The 19,202-nt window shown below is 41.1% G+C and overlaps 1 protein-coding gene across 1 annotated transcript; it reads left to right on the top strand.

Annotated features, from left to right (window-relative positions):
- Nucleotides 1-362: 362 nt before the first annotated feature.
- On the top strand, nt 363-19,202 carry LOC307111581 (cytosolic 5'-nucleotidase 1B-like; the record flags this gene model as incomplete). The annotated part of the gene is made up of 10 exons (XM_079791590.1): nt 363-395; nt 1,192-1,278; nt 1,610-1,792; nt 2,369-2,503; nt 4,123-4,683; nt 5,454-5,621; nt 7,420-7,549; nt 9,943-10,065; nt 10,455-10,639; nt 18,879-19,202. 10 exons carry the CDS (start codon nt 363-365, stop codon nt 19,200-19,202), a joined length of 1,929 nt encoding a protein of 642 aa, XP_079647716.1.

Here is a 19,202-nt window from a genome sequence, read left to right as displayed (position 1 = left end):
ATTTTGACAGTACCAGAAAATGTACAGCCATATATGGGATTGATGTGCTGAGTGATACAGTAATGCTAAAAGATATTTTAAAAGGATGTCGTAGTATTAATATTGCTATACATTAAATATTTAGATGTTCAAATATCAATTCCTAAAGACCCAGACAATGATGATGAGTGGATGTACTCAAATATGAATAAATCACATTTTATAGTCATGTATTCATAGTCAGTTTGTTACTATGGAGTCACATGTGATGTCATAAATTTGGCATTCTATGCACGCCTAGACTGAGCAACAGAAGAAACAGAAAATGGCGCTGGGGAGATGAACACCTGCATAACAGCACAAGAATTTCAATAATTAAAGAAATGAGTCAAACATCTCTGAAACAGAAAAAGAAGGTGAGTGAAGTAGACATCCTAGAATCTTGCCAAAGAGTCAAGGAATGTTAGATATCCATCCTTCATTGACCTCTGGGGCTTCTCTGAAATTATGGAATTATTTCAGATGAAATATCAAATTATTTCCCTCCTACATGTAGGGAAAATGGAGGGAAAAGTGAATGATAAGAGGGGAGAAAAGGAGATTAAAGTATACAGTATAAGTCAATCCGATAAATCAGCACTTAGGAAGTATAGGCTCATACGTTAGTTGTAAGAGGTGAAAACACAGTAGCTGACCCCTGGATAATTCTCCCCCAGCATATCGCATACTACAATTTTTTAAAACTTTTTTTAAATTGATTTCAGAGGGGAAGGGAGAGGGAGAGAGAGCTAGAAACATCAATGCTGAGAATCATTGATTGGCTGCCTCCTGCATGCCCCCTACTGTGGATGGAGCCCGCAACCCAGGCACATATGCTTGACCGGAATCGAACCTGAGACCCTTCAGTGGGCAAGCTGACACTCTATCCACTGAGCCAAACCAGCTAGGGCCCATATTACAAATTTTAAATGATAAATGCCTCATGCCTCAAACCTATAAACCACTGAATTTCTACCTTAAAAATTACATAGTCCTTTGAATTGTTTTTACTCATGCTTAGCAGAACAGGGCAAAAAATGTCAAACTTTATATATTTTTTTTGATTAGCAAAGAGATGAATGCTAATTTTAATTTATCCTTTTGTCCCCAAGCCCCAGGTTTCTAATGCCCTTGAGATTAAAATTAATAAACATTCTTTGTTTCTATATTAAGAATGATTCTGCAACAAAATACTCAAAAGACAATCTAGAAACAGAGAAAAGACGGGAATCTGAAAAATCTGTTCGCCTCAGCACTCAGGTGAGTTGACCGTTTTATAGTTGATGAGAGAATAAAAACGCAGAAAGCGTAATAGAAATATTTGGGGTAAGGGAGTTCTGGGAGACTGAGCTATTGAGGTTTGCATTAAGGGATACCTAACGTCCCTCATGGAGAGGTTAAGGAAAAGCTAGGAGAAGCTGGTCCCTGCCTTCCCTACAGTACACATCCCCATGTTCCCACAGAAAATATGGTGTAGAAACCACAGCCATCTCCTCTGCTCAGCCTTTGGGAGGAGACTGGTCTTTGTTCAAATCAGGGAGGGCAGGGGAGTCTGGCCATCGCATTGACTATTTTCTGCCCAATCTTTCAGATGAGGCGTGCAGTCAATCCGAATCACTGGCTGAGATGTTGCCCCATGCGTCCTCATCTGTCGTGTAGACACTGCCTTAGTGCAGCTGAGGGAACAGTCCTTCTTGGCCCCTGCCGCACAATACGTATTTATATTCACATGTGCCTGTTTTGGAAACAGGGCCAGCAGGTCACCATGATCAGGGTGAGCAGAGATCCAACTCCTGATTTTGTAGGGGAGCCACAGTCAGTCTGGGTGAGGGGGAGGATATGGGACACAGAAACTCTTCCCCTTGCCTCTCTGTGGTCTCCTTCAGTGTTGTTCCGCTCAGAGGGAATGCTAGAGCGCTCTATTCCCTCTTACACCTTGGAGCCCCATTACAGCCTTGTGTAGGAGCCAGCTGCCCTCATCTTTATAGTCTGGTCAAAAACGGGGATGTGTCTTTTTAGCATCTGTTCATGGGCTTATTCTTAAGGGGAAATGTGGGGAAAGGGAGAAAAAATGGTCAACTCTACGAAGGACCATTGAAGAATGACAGGTGAAAAAAGATGAGATGTCAGATTTGTTTCTTGCTTTTGAATGCTCTTCCAGATATATCCCCACATTATTGATCCTCAGTGAAGTGAGGACTGGGCCAGATTGAATTAAGGGTCATAGTGGCCAGCGATCTCCTCAATGGGGTTTGCTATGTTTAGCTGGATATGGCTATTCTGTAGGCACAAGCATGGGAGGGTTGGGTGGTGGCATATTACACCCCTGGATCTCTTCTCTCCTCAAAAGGGATCACAAGAATTATTGCCAAAGACAGAGTCTCGAGGGTACGTCGTGCGAAGCCAGTGGTCTGGAACTTCACGGAACACATCCTCCAGAGTCCCATCCGTAGAAGAACCCAGAAGCAAGAGCGCCAGTCTTAAGGTAGAGATGGGGATGAAAGGATGGAGTACACGATAGCATAATAGGAACAACAGTAATAATAATACTGATGATGATGGTTAACATTTGTTGATGTTTTCTATGTGCCAGTCCCTGTTCTATATACTTTACACTCCCCTGCCCCCCATAAGCCTTATTTTACAGCCGAAAAAAAGAAAAACCACAGAGAATAACTTGCCTAAGATTTCACATTAATAATGCTAACAGAGCTACATTAAAATCCAAGCTCGCTACATCTTTAATCATTTACACTGAAATGATTCAACTCTATGGTTTCTTCCTTACTCCCTTTCCGTCCTCCCTTCCTTCCACAAAACTGTTGAGTACTCAAGAGTGAGAACAAAGGTTAGAAAGGTCAACAATGACGATAAATTGTTGGAAGAGCCTTAGATTGTGTAGTGCTTTGGGCCCTTACCTAATCCTGGTCACATAAGAAGAAAAAGTTCATTTTGAGATTAAGTTCTTGGTTGCAGAGAGAGGGTGGCATAGATCCAGCCACTGGGAAAACTTGCCTTCCCATCAATCCATCTAGCTCTGTGCGGACTGGCTCAATAATCTAACCAAGAAAATGCCTTTCAAAATATGTGCAACACTCATAACAACGGGAATAACATATGGATGCTTGATGATTTATTGCGCACCTTAGCAAAGGAGAGCCGGCTCTAGAATGGATCCTTCCTGCTTAGGAAGGTTGCTCTCTCTGGCTCCGCAGACACCCAAAGCCCTGCCGGCGGAAGGGAGACACCGGGCTGTGCAGCCTAGCAGCCTCCAGCGATCACTCCTTAGTCAGGGGGCAAATGTGCAAAGGGATGTCTCCACGGTGCTCTGTAGAGTCTTTGCGGGGGGGACATCTGGTCTAGGTGCCCATGGGGTTAACCCAAGGTCACAGATGGAGGCAGTGGCAAGCAAGACCCCTTCCTCAAGCTTCCCTGGAAGTCTCTGACTGGGCAGGTGTACACACAGAAGGCAAATGACAGCGTTTTGCAAAGGGCGTGCCATCTGCTAAGGGGAAGAAAGAGAGCCTGTGCCCCAGCTACTCAAGAAAAAAAAGAGTGATGGGGGGGGGGGGCGGGCAATGAAAGCTGACTGTGTCCGTGTCCATTGAACAGAAATGACTAATATCTGGGGCCTTGAATTGTCTAAGCTCCTTGAAGCCCCACTTAAAAGAGCTGAGGTATCTCAGAGGGAAGGCAGGGGAGGGTGGGGGAAAGGGGGAGAGATCAACCAAAGGACTTGTGTGCATGCATATAAGCCTAACCAGTGGCCACAGACAACAGGGGAGTGGGGGCATGAGTGGGGTGGTGGGGGTTGGGAAGGTAATGGGGGGATGAGGACAAATATATAATACCCTTAATCAATAAAGAAACTTAAAAAAAAAAAGAATGAGCTGTGAGCAGAAGCTGAGGTAACAGAAAAAGGAGGACCCATAAAGATAATTAGAGAGATAAAAAAATAAAAATAAAAGAGCTGAGGTGAACCAGGAGCCAATGAAAGGCTAGGCAAGGACCAGAGGCCAGGGGACAGCTCCTTGCCTCCTGCAGGATTGGGGGGCAGGGGTCCCAGAACAGTGTGCAACCCAGACGCCCATTTTCTTGCTCCAGGTGCCCACAAGCTCCACAACCTCCCGGACTTCCTCCGCCTCCCACAGCCAGCAGGAGTCCCCGCACGAGCTGTCCCAGCACGAGCTGTCAGGCCACGCCACCCCGCCCACGCCGCCCGTGCTGCACACGCCCCCCGCGCCCCTCGACTCCAGCCCCCCCACCCCCCCGGAGCCCCAGCCCCAGCCCCAGTCTCTGCCCGCGTCCCGGCGCAGCACCAAGATGCACGAGAACCATGACAACTGGGGCCACAGCATGATGCGGGACAGGGACAGGGATGCCCGGGATGCCCGGGAAGCCCGGGAAGCCCGGGAAGCCAGGGAGTCCAGGGACTCCCGGGACACCAGGGACTCCCGGGACACACAGCAGCGGGATTACCCACGCACGCCCCCCCTGGAATGGAAGCCCTACTCGCAGCGCAGGACCACCTACAACTCCCAGGACCGCGACTATATGTCTGACATGGCCCGGCAGCGGGAGGAGGAGAACGAGGACGAGGAGGCCTACTGGTCATCAGTGAGGACTCTGTATGAGAAGAACCCGGGCTGCTCACGCCCCCGGCCGGTGAGCAGAGCCTGCAGACCCTGGTCCCCTCGGCCCCCCTCTGCGCAGCCCCAGAGCCCACGCCCCTCCCAGCATCTCTCCTCTCCATGCTGCAGGGAAGTCCAAGTGCATCCCAAACCCCCTCCTGCAGCCTCAGTGGTGGTGTTGGTGGTGGTGGTAGTAGTGGTGGTGGTGATGGTGGTGGTGGTGGTGGTGATGGTGGTAGTGGTGGTAGTGGTGGTGGTGATGGTGGTGGTGGTGGTGGTGGTGGTGGTGGTAGTGGTGGTAGTGGTGATGGTGGTAGTGGTGGTAGTGGTGGTGGTGGTGGTGGTGGTGATGGTGGTAGTGGTGGTAGTGGTGGTGGTGATGGTGATGGTGGTGGTGATGGTGGTAGTGGTGGTAGTGGTGGTGGTGATGGTGGTGGTGGTGATGGTGGTGGTGGTGGTAGTGGTGGTGATGGTGGTAGTGGTGGTGGTGATGGTGGTGGTGGTAGTGGTGGTGGTGATGGTGGTGGTGGTAGAGGTAGTGGTGGTGATGGTGGTAGTGGTGGTAGTGGTGGTGGTGATGGTGGTGGTGGGAGTGGTGGTGGTGGTGGTGATGGGGTAGGGAGTAGGGGCGTAGAGGGTGGGAGGTGGGAGTGGGGGGGTGGTCCAGGCCTTAGCTGTTTCCAGCATCCCAGTGCCCCAAGCAAGGGCCCCTCTGTGTCCTTCCCACCCCGCCCTGGGATGAGTCCTATTCCTGACCCCTTCCCTCTGTGTGACCGCCCCTGCCCCTGGCACCTCTGTCTGCAGGCCAAACCCAAGCACGCCCTCACCATCGCCGTGTCGTCCCGGGCTCTGTTCAACATGGGGGACGGCAGGAAAATCTACGAGGAGGAGGGCCTGGAAAAGTACATGGAGTACCAGCTCTGCAACGAGAACGTCATCCTGACCCCGGGACCCGCCTTCCGCTTCGTCAAGGTACGGGAGGACCCAGGCCCGCCCTGGGGATCTATCTCCTCCAGGTTCCCTCACAGTCCCTAGCCCACCTTTGCCGTGCTTGCCCTTGGAGTTGACCCCAGTCCGGTTTCTGCTTTCACAGAGGCTCCCAGACTATTGAGAGAGGGCTGGGCCCTGGATCTGAGAGGCTGCGCTTTCCTAAGTGGAGTCCCAATCATGAGACCTGTTCCCTCCTCAGAACGAGCAGTAGCCAGAAAAAACGATGAATTTACAATTCCAAGCACTAGCAGAATAAAATGCCTCCTTAAAATGAGATGAAATTCACTCTTGCTGCTTTTGCCCCAAACCTAGCATATTAAAAAAAAAATTAAGATGTTCTTGGCACTTAGGGGCATGATTTTAATGAAGTAAAGTTATCTAAACTTATACAGAAATGTATAGCCCTTTAACTGTGATCCCCTATATAACGTCAACAAATATTACACAGTAGCATCATAACCAGGCAGAAACAAACGACATCTCCACAGTTGTAAGGAGAACATATGTATGGGGCATGGGAGGAAACCACACACCTATTCTAAAGACTCCTGCTTAGAAATAGACAAAGTGGTCTTTGGCAACACATACACTAAAATTGGAACAATACAGACCATTAGCGTGGCCCCTGTGCAAGGTTAACTATGCAAATTCATGAAGCATTCTATATTTTTCACAATAAAAAACCATCATCAACCCAAGTGCCCATAAATAGTCAATTAGATAAAGAAGATGTGGGTACATACATACCATGGAATATTACTTGGCTATAAAAAAAGAATGAAATCTTACCATTTGCAACAGCATGGGTGGACTATAAAGTATGCTAAGTGAAATAAGTCAGAGAAAGACAATTTCTATGATTTCACTTATATGTGCAATCTAAAGAACAAAGTAAATAAATAAAACAAAAAAGAAACACAGATACAGAGAACAAATTAAGGGTTGCCAGAGGGAAGGGGCTTTGGGGGGGCTGGGTAAAAAAGGGGAAGGGATTAAGAAGTATGAATTGGTAATTACAAAATATTCCTGGAGATGTAAAGTACAGCATAAGGAAAGTAGTCAATAAAATTGTAATACATATGTATGGTGCTAAGTAGGTACTAGAATTATGGGGGGATCACTTCAGGAATTATATAATTGTCTGATCACTGTGCTGGTATAAACTGATACTGAATGTGAATTATAATTGAAAAGTAATAAAATAATCATCAGGTGATCAAGAAAGGCAGCCTTTACAAAACAAAAAATAAACAAAGTTGTAAAAGGGCTAGCACCCTTGGTTGGCAAACTGCGGCTCGCGAGCCACATGCGGCTCTTTGGCCCCTTGAGTGTGGCTCTTCCACAAAATACCAAGGCCTGGGCGAGTCTATTTTGAAGAAGTGGCGTTAGAAGACGTTTAAGTTTAAAAAATTTGGCTCTCAAAAGAAATTTCAATCGTTGTCCTGTTGATATTTGGCTCTGTTGACAAATGAGCTTGCCGACCACAGGGCTAGCCTAACCTTCTCTCTGCCTACTCAACAGAGACAATGCTAGTAGACCAAATGTTAACAATTTCAACAAATATTACTCTGGATTCGCTAACCATGAACTGAAGTCCCATGTGTGAGAGGCATAAAGCACAAAAATGAATGACATAACCTCACCTACAAGGAGCCCTACCTCTCAGGGAAGTGTCTTCAAAGCTTGACTTTGACACTGATGAAATCCCTTCTCTCCAGACTCCCAGTGCTCACCTTGCCTGGCCCTCTTACACACACATGCTCATGTTTGTAACCTACAGGCCCTGCAGCATGTCAATGCTAGACTCCGTGATCTGTATCCTGAAGAACACGAATTATTTGATATTGTACTGATGACTAATAACCATGCCCAAGTGGGAGTGCGGCTTATAAACAGCGTCAATCACTATGGTAAGTAAAATAAATACCATGTGGACGCAGGGCCCGCCGCTCTGGAAGAGAGAGGCCATGTGATTTTGCTAACTGTGGCCTAACTAATGCAGTGTCTTTGATACTGACACCCCCTTCTGCGTGAGGAATGTTTATTTGCCTATGTCAGAACAAGAGAGGCCATGTTCATTTTTAACTTCAGCACAGAGTTGGGCCCAAAGCTCTGGACTTAACTTGTCAAGTGTGAATTTCAAAGTCTTAATCCCAGGCCCCGCGATGCATTTCTGTTTTATGTTCTTCACTTCTGAACCTGACTTCAAGGAGCCGTCATCCCAGAGGCTTTCGCTGGGTGATCAAACTTCTTGCTCACCGCAGATACATGTGAAAGGTTTAAAGGTTCGCACCTTGCCTTTCCACTCTTAAACTCGGATTTTCCCTGGCTGCTCTCCCCACACATCAAAAGTCTCTTCAGAGTATTTCCATCAGTGTGCTGGAGACTTTAAGGGGAAAGTCCCCCTTCTTCCTGTTATGGAATTACCTGACTTCTTATTTGGGGACTTCAGCCTATTTTCTAAATGACATCAGTTTTATGGGGATGTCAAGCCAAAATAAGGTGTAAATTTGGCATATTTAAACGCTTGGTTGAAATTGGGCATATGTATAAATAATGAAGATATATTACAAGTTATAAGTTGTATTAAACTAACTATATACTTTAAAAAATGTTTGCCTTTCAAAACTGCAGCTTTCATAGTGTGAGGACATGAAAATAACATATGTAAAAGGTTTAGCATAGAGGACTGGCATAGATTAGCTACTCAATAAAGTGCAGCTATTAGTTGATTTAGTGGGTGAGTTATGTCTCTCTATCCCTCACTACACTGAGCCCACAAAGGTAGTAGCACAAAAAAATAATTGTTATTCACTTATTAAATCTGCTAATTAACTGATTGAGCCCAATCTTTTCATGCAGCCTTGTTCATGGAATAGCAACCTGTCACTCGGGAGAAGAGTTAGTCACTTGCCTTCTCCAGGTGCTGAAGGGCATTTGTATACCTCTCTGCTATGGCCCTTGTTATTTTATAATTATCTGCTTACAAGCCTAGCTCTTCAGTGAACTGTCTCTTTGAAGTAAGGGACAATGTTCTAGGCATTTCTAAAGCCCCAGTGCCACCACATAATTTCTGTTCATTAAATCAATATAATTAAGGCTTTGTAGAATACAGTTTTGTGTCACGGATGCCCAGTGTTGGCTTAAGTGAAAAAGTGAGAGCATTTTGTTAATACCACAACAAACACTTGCACTCAACTGTAGGAGGACCCTATCTACTCTCTAGGTCCATATAGGTGTTAGACTCAAAATACTGCTCTTTGTTATATGCAGCTGCCCCGTTTATCACCTATCTATGAACACTCTGAATGGGTACATGTCTTCTATGCATGTTACACTTTATTTAATTATTCACATGTTATTTAACCATGTTTTGCTTTTTTAAATAATCCTGCACCGAAACATCTCTACATAAATCTTTATCAGAGTTTCAGATTATTCCCAACAGTGGTCAGCAAACTCATTAGTCAACAGAGTGGCAAACCACGGCTCGCTAGCCACGTGTGGCTCGCTAGCCGCAGTTTGCTGACCACTGCCTTAGAATAAAGTCCCCCAAAATGCAATCCTAGGTCAAAATGTATAAACCTGTTAAAAGTGTTTGATATATTTTGTCAAATTACTTTTTAGATAGCTTGTACCAATGTATACTCTCATCCATAGTGTACCTGGGTGCTTATTTTACAAACCTCTCCCCAACATCTAGTATTTGTACTAATTGTTGTTGATTTAAAAGACATTTGATGGTATATTAGTGTTTAATCTGTTATTAATTCCATTTGAACTTCCAAGTCAGGAAATAGAGACAATTTCAAACCTTTTGTTGATGTTTTGAAAAAATTGTTCAATTCCAAGCACAACTTTTTATTACTATTGTATTGCTACTGAAGAAAGACAGAAACGGTACTTAAAATAGAACCACACTTTAACTGGCCTTTGCAACAAACAAGTCAGGAGGCTGCAATTGAAGGACAAGAGTTAGCAGGAACCAATGGGTTTAGACAAAATTTCAGGTGTTGGTGTCCTTTTCTGTAATGAAGGCAATAACACCTGCCAGTTATTGTGAGACTAAATTGGCAAGGTCAATATGGAGGAACTTCATAAATTGTTATGCATCAAACACATCAACTATTATATAAAATACTGGTGCTAAGAAGGTACTTTCCGTTTTCCCATATTGGTACTCAGAAGGAAATTCTAAAACCTCAGTGAGCCCTCAGTTATTCCTAAGGTAACTCATTTGCATTTACAGTAGCTATACTGTCTTTAGTCTCTGACATAACAGAATCTTTCTTGCCGGTAACAGGCTTACTGATTGACCGCTTCTGTCTGACCGGTGGGAAAAGCCCTGTTGGCTATTTGAAGGCATATCTTACCAACTTCTATCTGTCTGCGGACTATGAAAAAGTACAAGAAGCACTACAAGAAGGTATAGGCGTGGTTTGACCCTGGTAGTTAATAGAGAGGTTTGTGCTGGTGCTTACTTCCATTGGGCTTCCCATATGACTATGTGGTTTATGCCCTTGCTGGACTTTAAGTGGCAGCCCTTAAGTTTGTCTTTTAGAGCTTTGACCTTTCTGGAGGTGGACATCCTCAGTGATCGTCTGACATCCATTTCACACTTGCCGATTCCTTGTAAAAGTGCGATGCATGGACAACTGTGTTGAGATGGGTGGGTTGTGAAGAGGAGCTAAGTCATCAGGGAATAATAGCTAGAGAGGAAATGCAAGGTCTGGGAGGGCTTATTATTTTTTGAATGGTAGAATCTAAAGCTCATGGCCCTGAGAGTAGTACTCATCAGTCCCCATGGTCTTCCAGGGATCGCCTCTGCAACGATGTTTGACGGAGGCAAAGACATGTCTTACTGTGACTCGCAGCTCCGTGTGGCTTTTGATGGAGACTCTATCCTCTTCTCTGAGGAGATGGAATATCCTACCAAGGAGCACGGGCTGGAGAAATTCTTTCAACATGAAACACAATGTGAGACTAAGCCTATTGTTCAGGTGGGTTCAAGGAGCTCTAATTAACTTTGATCTCCCTATTTTCCAATAGATACCATTATGTGTTCATTGTGATGGCTTTTAGATTACTTTAGGCAGCCACTCCTCAGTTCTGATCCTTTGCCATTTTCTCCCATTCTTTTGTTAAACTTCTATTTTGACTTTTTTTAAAAAACATTCTTTTATCTAGCCTTTTGGAAATGTTTCTATGATCTTATGATAATGACTTCACCCTCCAAATTATGAGTAACAGAGGCATTGTGGCTTACCAATAAGCCATTTCTACATAACAGGTTCTCAAAATAGTAAGGTCATTTCCAGTAGGTCAGTAAACATTTGTTGAACCTCTCTCTCCGTAACCTCAAACTCAATAAAGGCATTGCTTAATTGAGAAAATCTGTAAAACTGACAGCTTGAGTGGAATCAAAGAATGAGCCTCAAATAAGTGCGAACTATGAAAACCTAATCAATCTGAAACTGAACATGAACTTTTTTTGGAACCAATCCATAAACTGAAGTGAAAGTGTTAAAGCCACAGTCTGAAATGAACCAAACTTCTGATCCAAAGGAAATTTGAAGAACCAAAATATTCTCCAAAGTGAACTAATGGATCATTCAGTTTTAATCTGTGAATCTTACCAAGAAATTTAATTGGCCTCTTCTTCTCAGCTCTTCTTGAAGTGAAGATACACTTTATTATATTTTATTACATCTATAAAAGTATGAATAGACGAACTGAAAACTGAAAAGTTTTACTAACTAATCTTATGTTACAGCAAGTGATATTTAAACTGTTTGTGTGTGTGTGTTTAACTTTATAGGTCCTTCCTAAATAGCCACTTTGGAAGACTTGCTCTCATGCTATGAAGTTGTTCAGTGTTAACAAAGTTTACTGTTGCAAGGAAAATCACTTGTGATATTTTATATGTGTCTGCTTTGCTGAAATTCAGAGCCCATTTTATATTATCCATTAACTATTATTGAAATGTGGAAGTGCTCCAAACACACACACACACACACATTCACACACACACATTCACACACACTCACACACACTCACACACACACATTCACACACACTCAAACACACATTCACACACACACACACACGCATTCACACACACTCAAACACACATTTACACACACACACACACACATACACACACAATCTTTAAAAAAAAGAATTACTACAAGATAATCTTAAAATACCATCTTCTCATCTTAGGTAAAGTAATTTTTTTAGATTTTGCATTTATCAGTTACATTTTGCATGTTTTAAATCATTTTTCCCATTAAACAATTGAAATTGAGAAACCCAACAAATTTCTATTAATCATACAGCCTTTCACTATGCAGTAGAAAAAAATTACTATTTTTTGCATGGAAAGGGTAGCTTTTCTATAGAGACCAGGCTTTGCCAGATATGTTTCCACTGATAAGAATGTTATGAGGTCTGATTCCTACCGAAGGCTTTCTAGTATGTTGGTCGTGGGGTTTGGCCATGGCAGTGTCCCAATTGTCTCAAGTGGAAGAAATCTGAGGGTCTTTGGCAAAGGACACAGTTGGGAAAGATTAATCTGGTCACTTTCTGTGTAGCATACAATCCTCCAATGTGGTATCATGATTAGTAATGAATGTCTCCTGATTTGATCTCTACCTTGTCTCACCATTCTGACAATCACACCCAGGTGTGTGTGTGTGTGTGTGTGTGTGTGTGTGTGTTTATCAGTTTTTCTGGCATAATTTACATACAATAAAATTCATCATGTTTAGTGGATGGTGTAAGATATTTGACAAACACATATAATATTGAAACCACAATCAAAATACACAACATACAAAATTCCCTGTGCTTCTTTGTAGTCATCCTTAAGTCTCTTATCTCCAATGACTAATCTTATTTCTGTCCCCATAATTTTGCCTTTTCCAGATGTCATATAAATGGAACCATACAGAATACAATCTTTTGAATCTGACTTATTCAGCATAATGCATTTTAGATTAATTCCTGTCATTCCATGTATCAGTAGCTTGTTGCTTTTTACTGCTGGGAAGTATTCTGCTCTATGGATATGCCACATTATGTTTATCCATTAACCTGTAGGAGGATATGTAGGCTGTTTTCAGTTTATTTATAAATACAACCACCTTAAGCATTTACATCCAGGGTTCTGTGTAAACATTAGATCTCATTTCTCTTGGTAAATACCTAGGAGTAGGATTACTAGGTCACAAGATAAGTATATGTTAAATTTCAGATGATCTATTTTGAATTAATATATATATATGTTTGTGCAAATATTGGTTAAGGTTCATTTTCACTGCTTATAGGCGTTCTAAGTGTTCCAACACTGGCTTTCTGTTCCTTTAATATAGGTATCTATCTTTCACTGATATTATACTATCTTGATTATCATAGTTGTATAGTAAGTCTTGAGATCTGGTGGTATGAGTCCTCCAAATATATTATTTTCCAAATATCTTTTGGACGTTCTGATATCTTTACATTTGTATACAGATCTAAGAATTAGCTTGTCCATTTTTTTGTGTGATTGTGTTGAATTTATATCTTAATCTTGGGAAAATAGTTATCTTAACAACATCAAGTCTCTCTGCAGCCCATTGACATGGTATATCTCTCTGTGATTTAGAGCATCTTTGATTTCTTCCATCAGTGTTTCATAGGTCTCAGCACACAGATATTACACATGTTTTGTTAGACATTCTCCGTTGTCCTAGTTCAGCCCAAAATCTAAGGCAGTGCCTGTGTCTTCCTAGGTCTTAGGAGTAAAGGTATTTCATTGATCTTGCCTTTCCCTCAGGGATAGGAGCTATCTAATGGCCTGGGTCCATAACAGTCTCCTGTCCCTTTCCAAGGAGTGGAGAGTTGTTCCTTTCCCCTTCCCTTTTGGTAGCGGATCTTTACCTGAGCCCTGGGGGTGGGGGTGGGGGTTAGGGTTGGAAGCCCTTCTTTCAGAGTTTAAGACTTTTGTTCCTTAGGAGGCAGGAGACAATGTGGAGTGCCAGTCTACCCTCCTGGTGGCAGCTGCTCCTCTCCTCCAAGCCCACACCACAGAGGACTGCATTCTCCCATCTCCCACCCTGCCTGCCCTCTTTCTCACAAGCGACTAGTGAGGTCCCTAGTGGGAAAGCCTGTAAGTGCATTGCTTGTGTCTGTAGCTTCCAGGACTTTGATGCTCTCATTAGCCCACACTTGGCCTTTATCAATTTGTTCTCTAAAATAAGCTGCGTTTTCCGCACTTGCTTGCATGGCGTCTGTATGTCTTCCTTCAGTGCTCTGCCAACGATGTGTCAGCCTGTGAAGTCCATCTGTCCTTGAAGATACCTTTGATTTTTCCTGAGCTTTTTTTCTTTTTTCTTAGGTTTCATGTTAGTTGGTTGTCCTGATAAGTCAGCTGTCTACTGGGCTCAAGAAACATTACATTTTTTAGATTATCTGGCTTGTTCTTATTGTTAGGAAAGGAGTAACAAACAGTCTTTCCCACTGTGGATATCCTAAATAGATTCCAAATGTTTTAAATCAGGGGTCCTCAAACTTTTTAAACAGGGGGCCAGTTCACTGTCCCTCAGACCATTGGAGGGCCGGACTATAGTTTAAAAAAAACTATGAACAAATTCCTATGCACACTGCACATATCTTATTTTGAAGTAAAAAAACAAAACGGCAAAAACACCCGCATGTGGCCCGCGGGCCGTAGTTTGAGGACGCCTGTTTTAAATCATACAGCTTTTCAAAAAGGTATTTTTGAGTAACTTTTCCTCACATTTCTATAATTTTATTGATAAATTATATACTTAAACTACTGTATACATATATAATTTATGAAACATACCCAAAAATAAAAGTAAGAAAGAAGGATAGGGATACCTGCTTTTATTATGGTCACATAAAATGACCTCCCTATTTATTCCCTTTGGAAGGCACTCAAAATCAGAAAGGAGAAGTGTGTTCCTCTGGGTTTCAAAGTCAGCCTGTGAGCAAAGTTAACCCTGCCAATAGTCACTATACCATTTGTGCTGCTGTTGCTCCCTCAGCCCCTACAAAAAAACAAACAAACAAAAAAAAACAAAAAAAAAACACCACCTTACTTTTTTTTTTCACCTATGTGTGTGCCTTCCACTTTTAGGATGTAAAATTTTCACTTTTTTTTTAAATTATATATATATATATGTATATATATATACATATATATATATATATATATATATATATATATATATAGCTTCATAGATAACAAAACTAAATAAATGATCACGTTGATAAGCCAAGTTTGCAGAAAAGTTTGTTTCCATGACAACAGAGAAGAAGGGAGCTTTTAATTTGTGAAAACAAGTCAGTCTTCAAATACTATCATTATCTTTGACCTTCCCCTGAAACCACTAATTGTTCCCTGGTAAACCAATCCGTGATGAGTAGTAAAAAGAAAACTAGGACAGAACATATGCAAAGATACTATAAGAAAAAGGCAGCCCTAGCCGCTTTGGCTCAGGGGATAGAGAGTCAGCCTGTGGACCTAAGGGTCCCGGGTTCAATTCCAGTCAAGGACCTCGGATTCAAACTCCTCCAAGCCTGGGCCCTGGTAGGGCACTTGTAGGAAGCAACGAATGGATATGTTTCTCTCACATGGGTATTTCTCTCTGTCTTTTCTTCTCTTCCACTCTCTCTAAAAATCAATGGAAAAATACCCTTGGATGAGGATTAAAAAAAAAAAAGCAGACAAAGAAGAGAAAAATCTAATAACAGATGAAGAACTCTCACTAGAAATACTTGCCAAAGTATAGGTGAAAGTTGTGACTAAACACTTAACTTGACTTTCAAAAGCTTAACAAAGCAGTGTCATAAATTGGAAATGCAAGAATAGAGAAGAGCCCAGCCTGCATGGCTCAGGAGTTGAGCAAAGACTTTTGAACCAGGAGGTCAGGGTTTGATCCCCAGTCAGGGCACATGCCCAGGTTGTGAGCTCAATCCCCAGTGTGGGACATACAGGAAGCAGCCAATCAATGATTCTCTCTTATCATTGATGTTTCTCTTTCTCTCTCTCTCTCTCCCTCTCCCTTCCTCTCTGAAAAATCAATAAAAAATATATTTTAAAAATATATTTTAAAGAATAGAGAAGAGATGATAAAATGTTAAATGATAATACTCTGGAAATGAGGAGAATTGAAAAATAAGAATTTAGAAAGGAAAAAGCAGAAATAGATCACAGGTAAAGGAAATTCAAAATATGCATAATTGGAATCCTTGAAGAAAAACACTGAAATTATGTTCTTGGAGAGAAGATAAGGATTGTGTGTGGCAAATATAAAAATGCATATGTATACAAAAATATAAATGAAGAAAAGATCCTGAATTACCAGAAGATTTTCATTCATATCTTAAACTATTAAAAGATTAAAGGCTATGTTATGTAACAGGGAAATAGAACAGAATGATCATGAGACATGCCATAGTAAAATTATTTGACTTCAAAAATGAAAGAATAATTATTTGGGTGACCTGCACATACAAGTTGAGGGGGAAAAAAATCAAGCTGTTCTCAGTTTTCTCCATGGCAAGCAGCACTCAATAGTAAAAGACAGTGGGGCTCTACTATTGGTGGAAATGCTGCCTGGTGCAGCCACTGTGGAAAACAGTATGGAGGTTCCTCATAAAAGTAAAAATGAAACTGCGTTATGGTCCAGCAATTCCACTGCTGGGTACATATCTCTAGAAACTCAAAACTCTAATTTGAAAGAATATGTGTACCCTTAATTTCATTGCAGAGTTATTTTCAATAGCCAAGATATGGAAGCAATGCAAGTGCCCATCAATAGATAAGTGTATAAAAAAGCTGTGGTACATACACTGAGTGGCCAGATTATGATGATGTCTGAACACATAATAACCTGGCCACTCAGTGTATATCCTATATAATAAAAGGCTAATATGCAAATTGTCCCCTCAACCAGGAATTCAACCAGCAGCAGGCAGGCCGGACAACCGCCCATGTCCCCTCCCCATGGCCAGGCTGGCCGGACCCCACCCATGCACAAATTCATGCATCGGGCCTCTAATATATATACATATATATATATATATGTATATATATATATAAAGAAGAACTCAGATGAAGAACTCTCACTAGAAGTATATATATATACTGAGTGGCCAGATTATTATGCGTTCAGAGATCATAATAATCTGGCCACTCAGTGTATATACAATAGAATATTACTTGGCCATAAAAAAATGAAATCTTATCATTTGCGATAAAGTGTAGATGGACTTAAAGGGTATTATACTAAATGAAATAAGTCAGTCAGATAAAGTAAAATACCATAAGATTTCACTTACTAAAGTTCTTACTTTTGTTCTTATCTAGAGAACAAAATAAATGAATAGGCAAAATTGAAATAGACTCATAGATACAACAAACAACCTGTTGGTTGCCACAGAAGAAGGGGGGGGGGTCAGGGGTCTAGGTGAAAACATTAAGAAGTAAAAATTGGTAGTAACAAAATCATCACAGAGGTGTAAAGTACAACATAGGGAATATAGTTGATAATATTGTAATAACTTTGTATAGGGCTAAGTAGGTACTGGAAATAATGGAGTAAACACTTTGTAAAATATGTGATAGTCTAACCACTATGCTGTACACCTGAAGCTAATACAAAATAATATTGATTATAAACTATAATTAAAAATAACACTTAAAATATATTTAAAGAAAAGACAGTGGAGCACTACTTAGAAGATCATATGGAAAGAACATATAAATCACATATTCTATATCCAGCCAAAAGTCCATTCATGTAAAAAGGAAATAGGTCAACAGTTGAGAACATACAATATTCTCAAGGATTTTATTTCCATAAGATTTCTTGACAAAACAAGTATTAGAGAACATATTTTGGTTACTCTGTAGACTACTAGAAACGCAAAGGCACAAATGGACCTGGAATATATTTAATCAGAGAACCAAACTAAAACAATCCTAGGGATTAGGGAGTAGAAAAGAAAGTGCATATTACATGCCCTTATATAGAAATTATATAACTAATGAAAGCTGGAAAAACACAGAGGAAAAGGTCTAAGGGAGACTAAATATGCTGATATCTTCAGCTACAATAGCTGATCAAAGCATCAAATGTAAAGCTGATAAATAGAAATCTGAGAATCCTTAATAATGCCAATGTAAACAATTAAAATTGGATGGCTGAAGAAGAAACAGAGATAAAAGTACTCTAATTTCATTATTTCTCATTGTAAGAAATAACAGATCCCGGATTTTAAAAAATAAAGAATATTTAATAATGCAAGTGTAAATAAGTAAAGTTGGATGGGTGAAGAAGAAATAGAGGATAACTAAGAGGTAAAGAAGTAGCCTAATTTCACTATTTCTCATTGAACAAAAGTAATAAATCCTGGATTTTTTTAAAAAAATAGAGTACTGGGGGTACTATAAAAATTTATAGTTATAAAGGAAATAACATAAACCTTCCTAAATCTTGGAACACACACACACACACACACACACACACACACACACACACACGACACTTGTTAGTGAACAATCCTTTAAAATCTTTAAGCATGAAAAATACAATTAAAGTCATAAGACAGAACCATTGCCATGTAATACCTATAAATATAAATGTCCTAAAAGTCAACTTTTGTTTTAAAAATAAAGACTTTCAAATTGGATCAAATAGCAAAATCCAATTCTATGCTCCCATAGTACTAGAGCTAAAACTAAGTGCTTGGAAAGATTGAAGATAAAAGTGTGTAAATATAAGACAAGGTTGGATCCAAGCCAACGAGGTAGGAAACAAAACAAAGGAGTATACCTTATAAGGTGAAAATGTGCAATTCACAAAAAGCAAATTAAAAGAGTAGTGCTTTTGGTAATTAACTGAGCTTTAATTAGAATAGCCCACTTTGCCATCAATAGTTTGTCTGTTGCCTTGGTTTTAACTTTTCCATAGAAATTTCTTTCACTCTTAAAATATCTCTGTTTAGACAATAAATTATATCGTCATCCTACATTTATTCAAGGAATACAAGGATGGTTCCTTATGAGAAAATATAGTCACATAAATGCAAGGAATTTCAGCATTGTGCCATGGGCCTTATGATACTGCATATATCCTTTTATAAGCTCTTACAAGCCTCTGCTTTTTCAGCATTCACTTCATTGGCTTCACTCGATCACAGCTATGACGTATGTTCCTTTTACAGGGTCCCTTGAAATGCTTTCTGGAAGAATTAGGCAGACTGCAGAAGAAGTTTTATGCCAAAGACCAACGGTTATGTTGCCCTATCAGGACCTACCTGGTTACAGCCAGGAGTGCAGCCAGTTCAGGTGCCCGCGTGCTGAAAATGCTTCGCCGCTGGGGTCTAGAGATAGATGAAGCCCTTTTCCTTGCAGGAGCCTCCAAAGGTCCCATCTTGGTGAAAATACGGCCCCACATCTTCTTTGATGACCGCATGTTCCGTATTGAAGGGGCACAGAAATTTGGCACCAACACACCTCATGTACCTTATAGCATTACTCAAAAATGA

Source organism: Cnephaeus nilssonii, assembly GCF_951640355.1.
Source record: "Cnephaeus nilssonii genome assembly, chromosome: 15".
In the NCBI taxonomy this organism is placed as follows: Eukaryota; Metazoa; Chordata; class Mammalia; order Chiroptera; family Vespertilionidae; genus Cnephaeus; species Cnephaeus nilssonii.
Note: the sequence above shows the minus strand (reverse complement) of the source record. Positions and strands in the feature narration are given on the sequence as shown.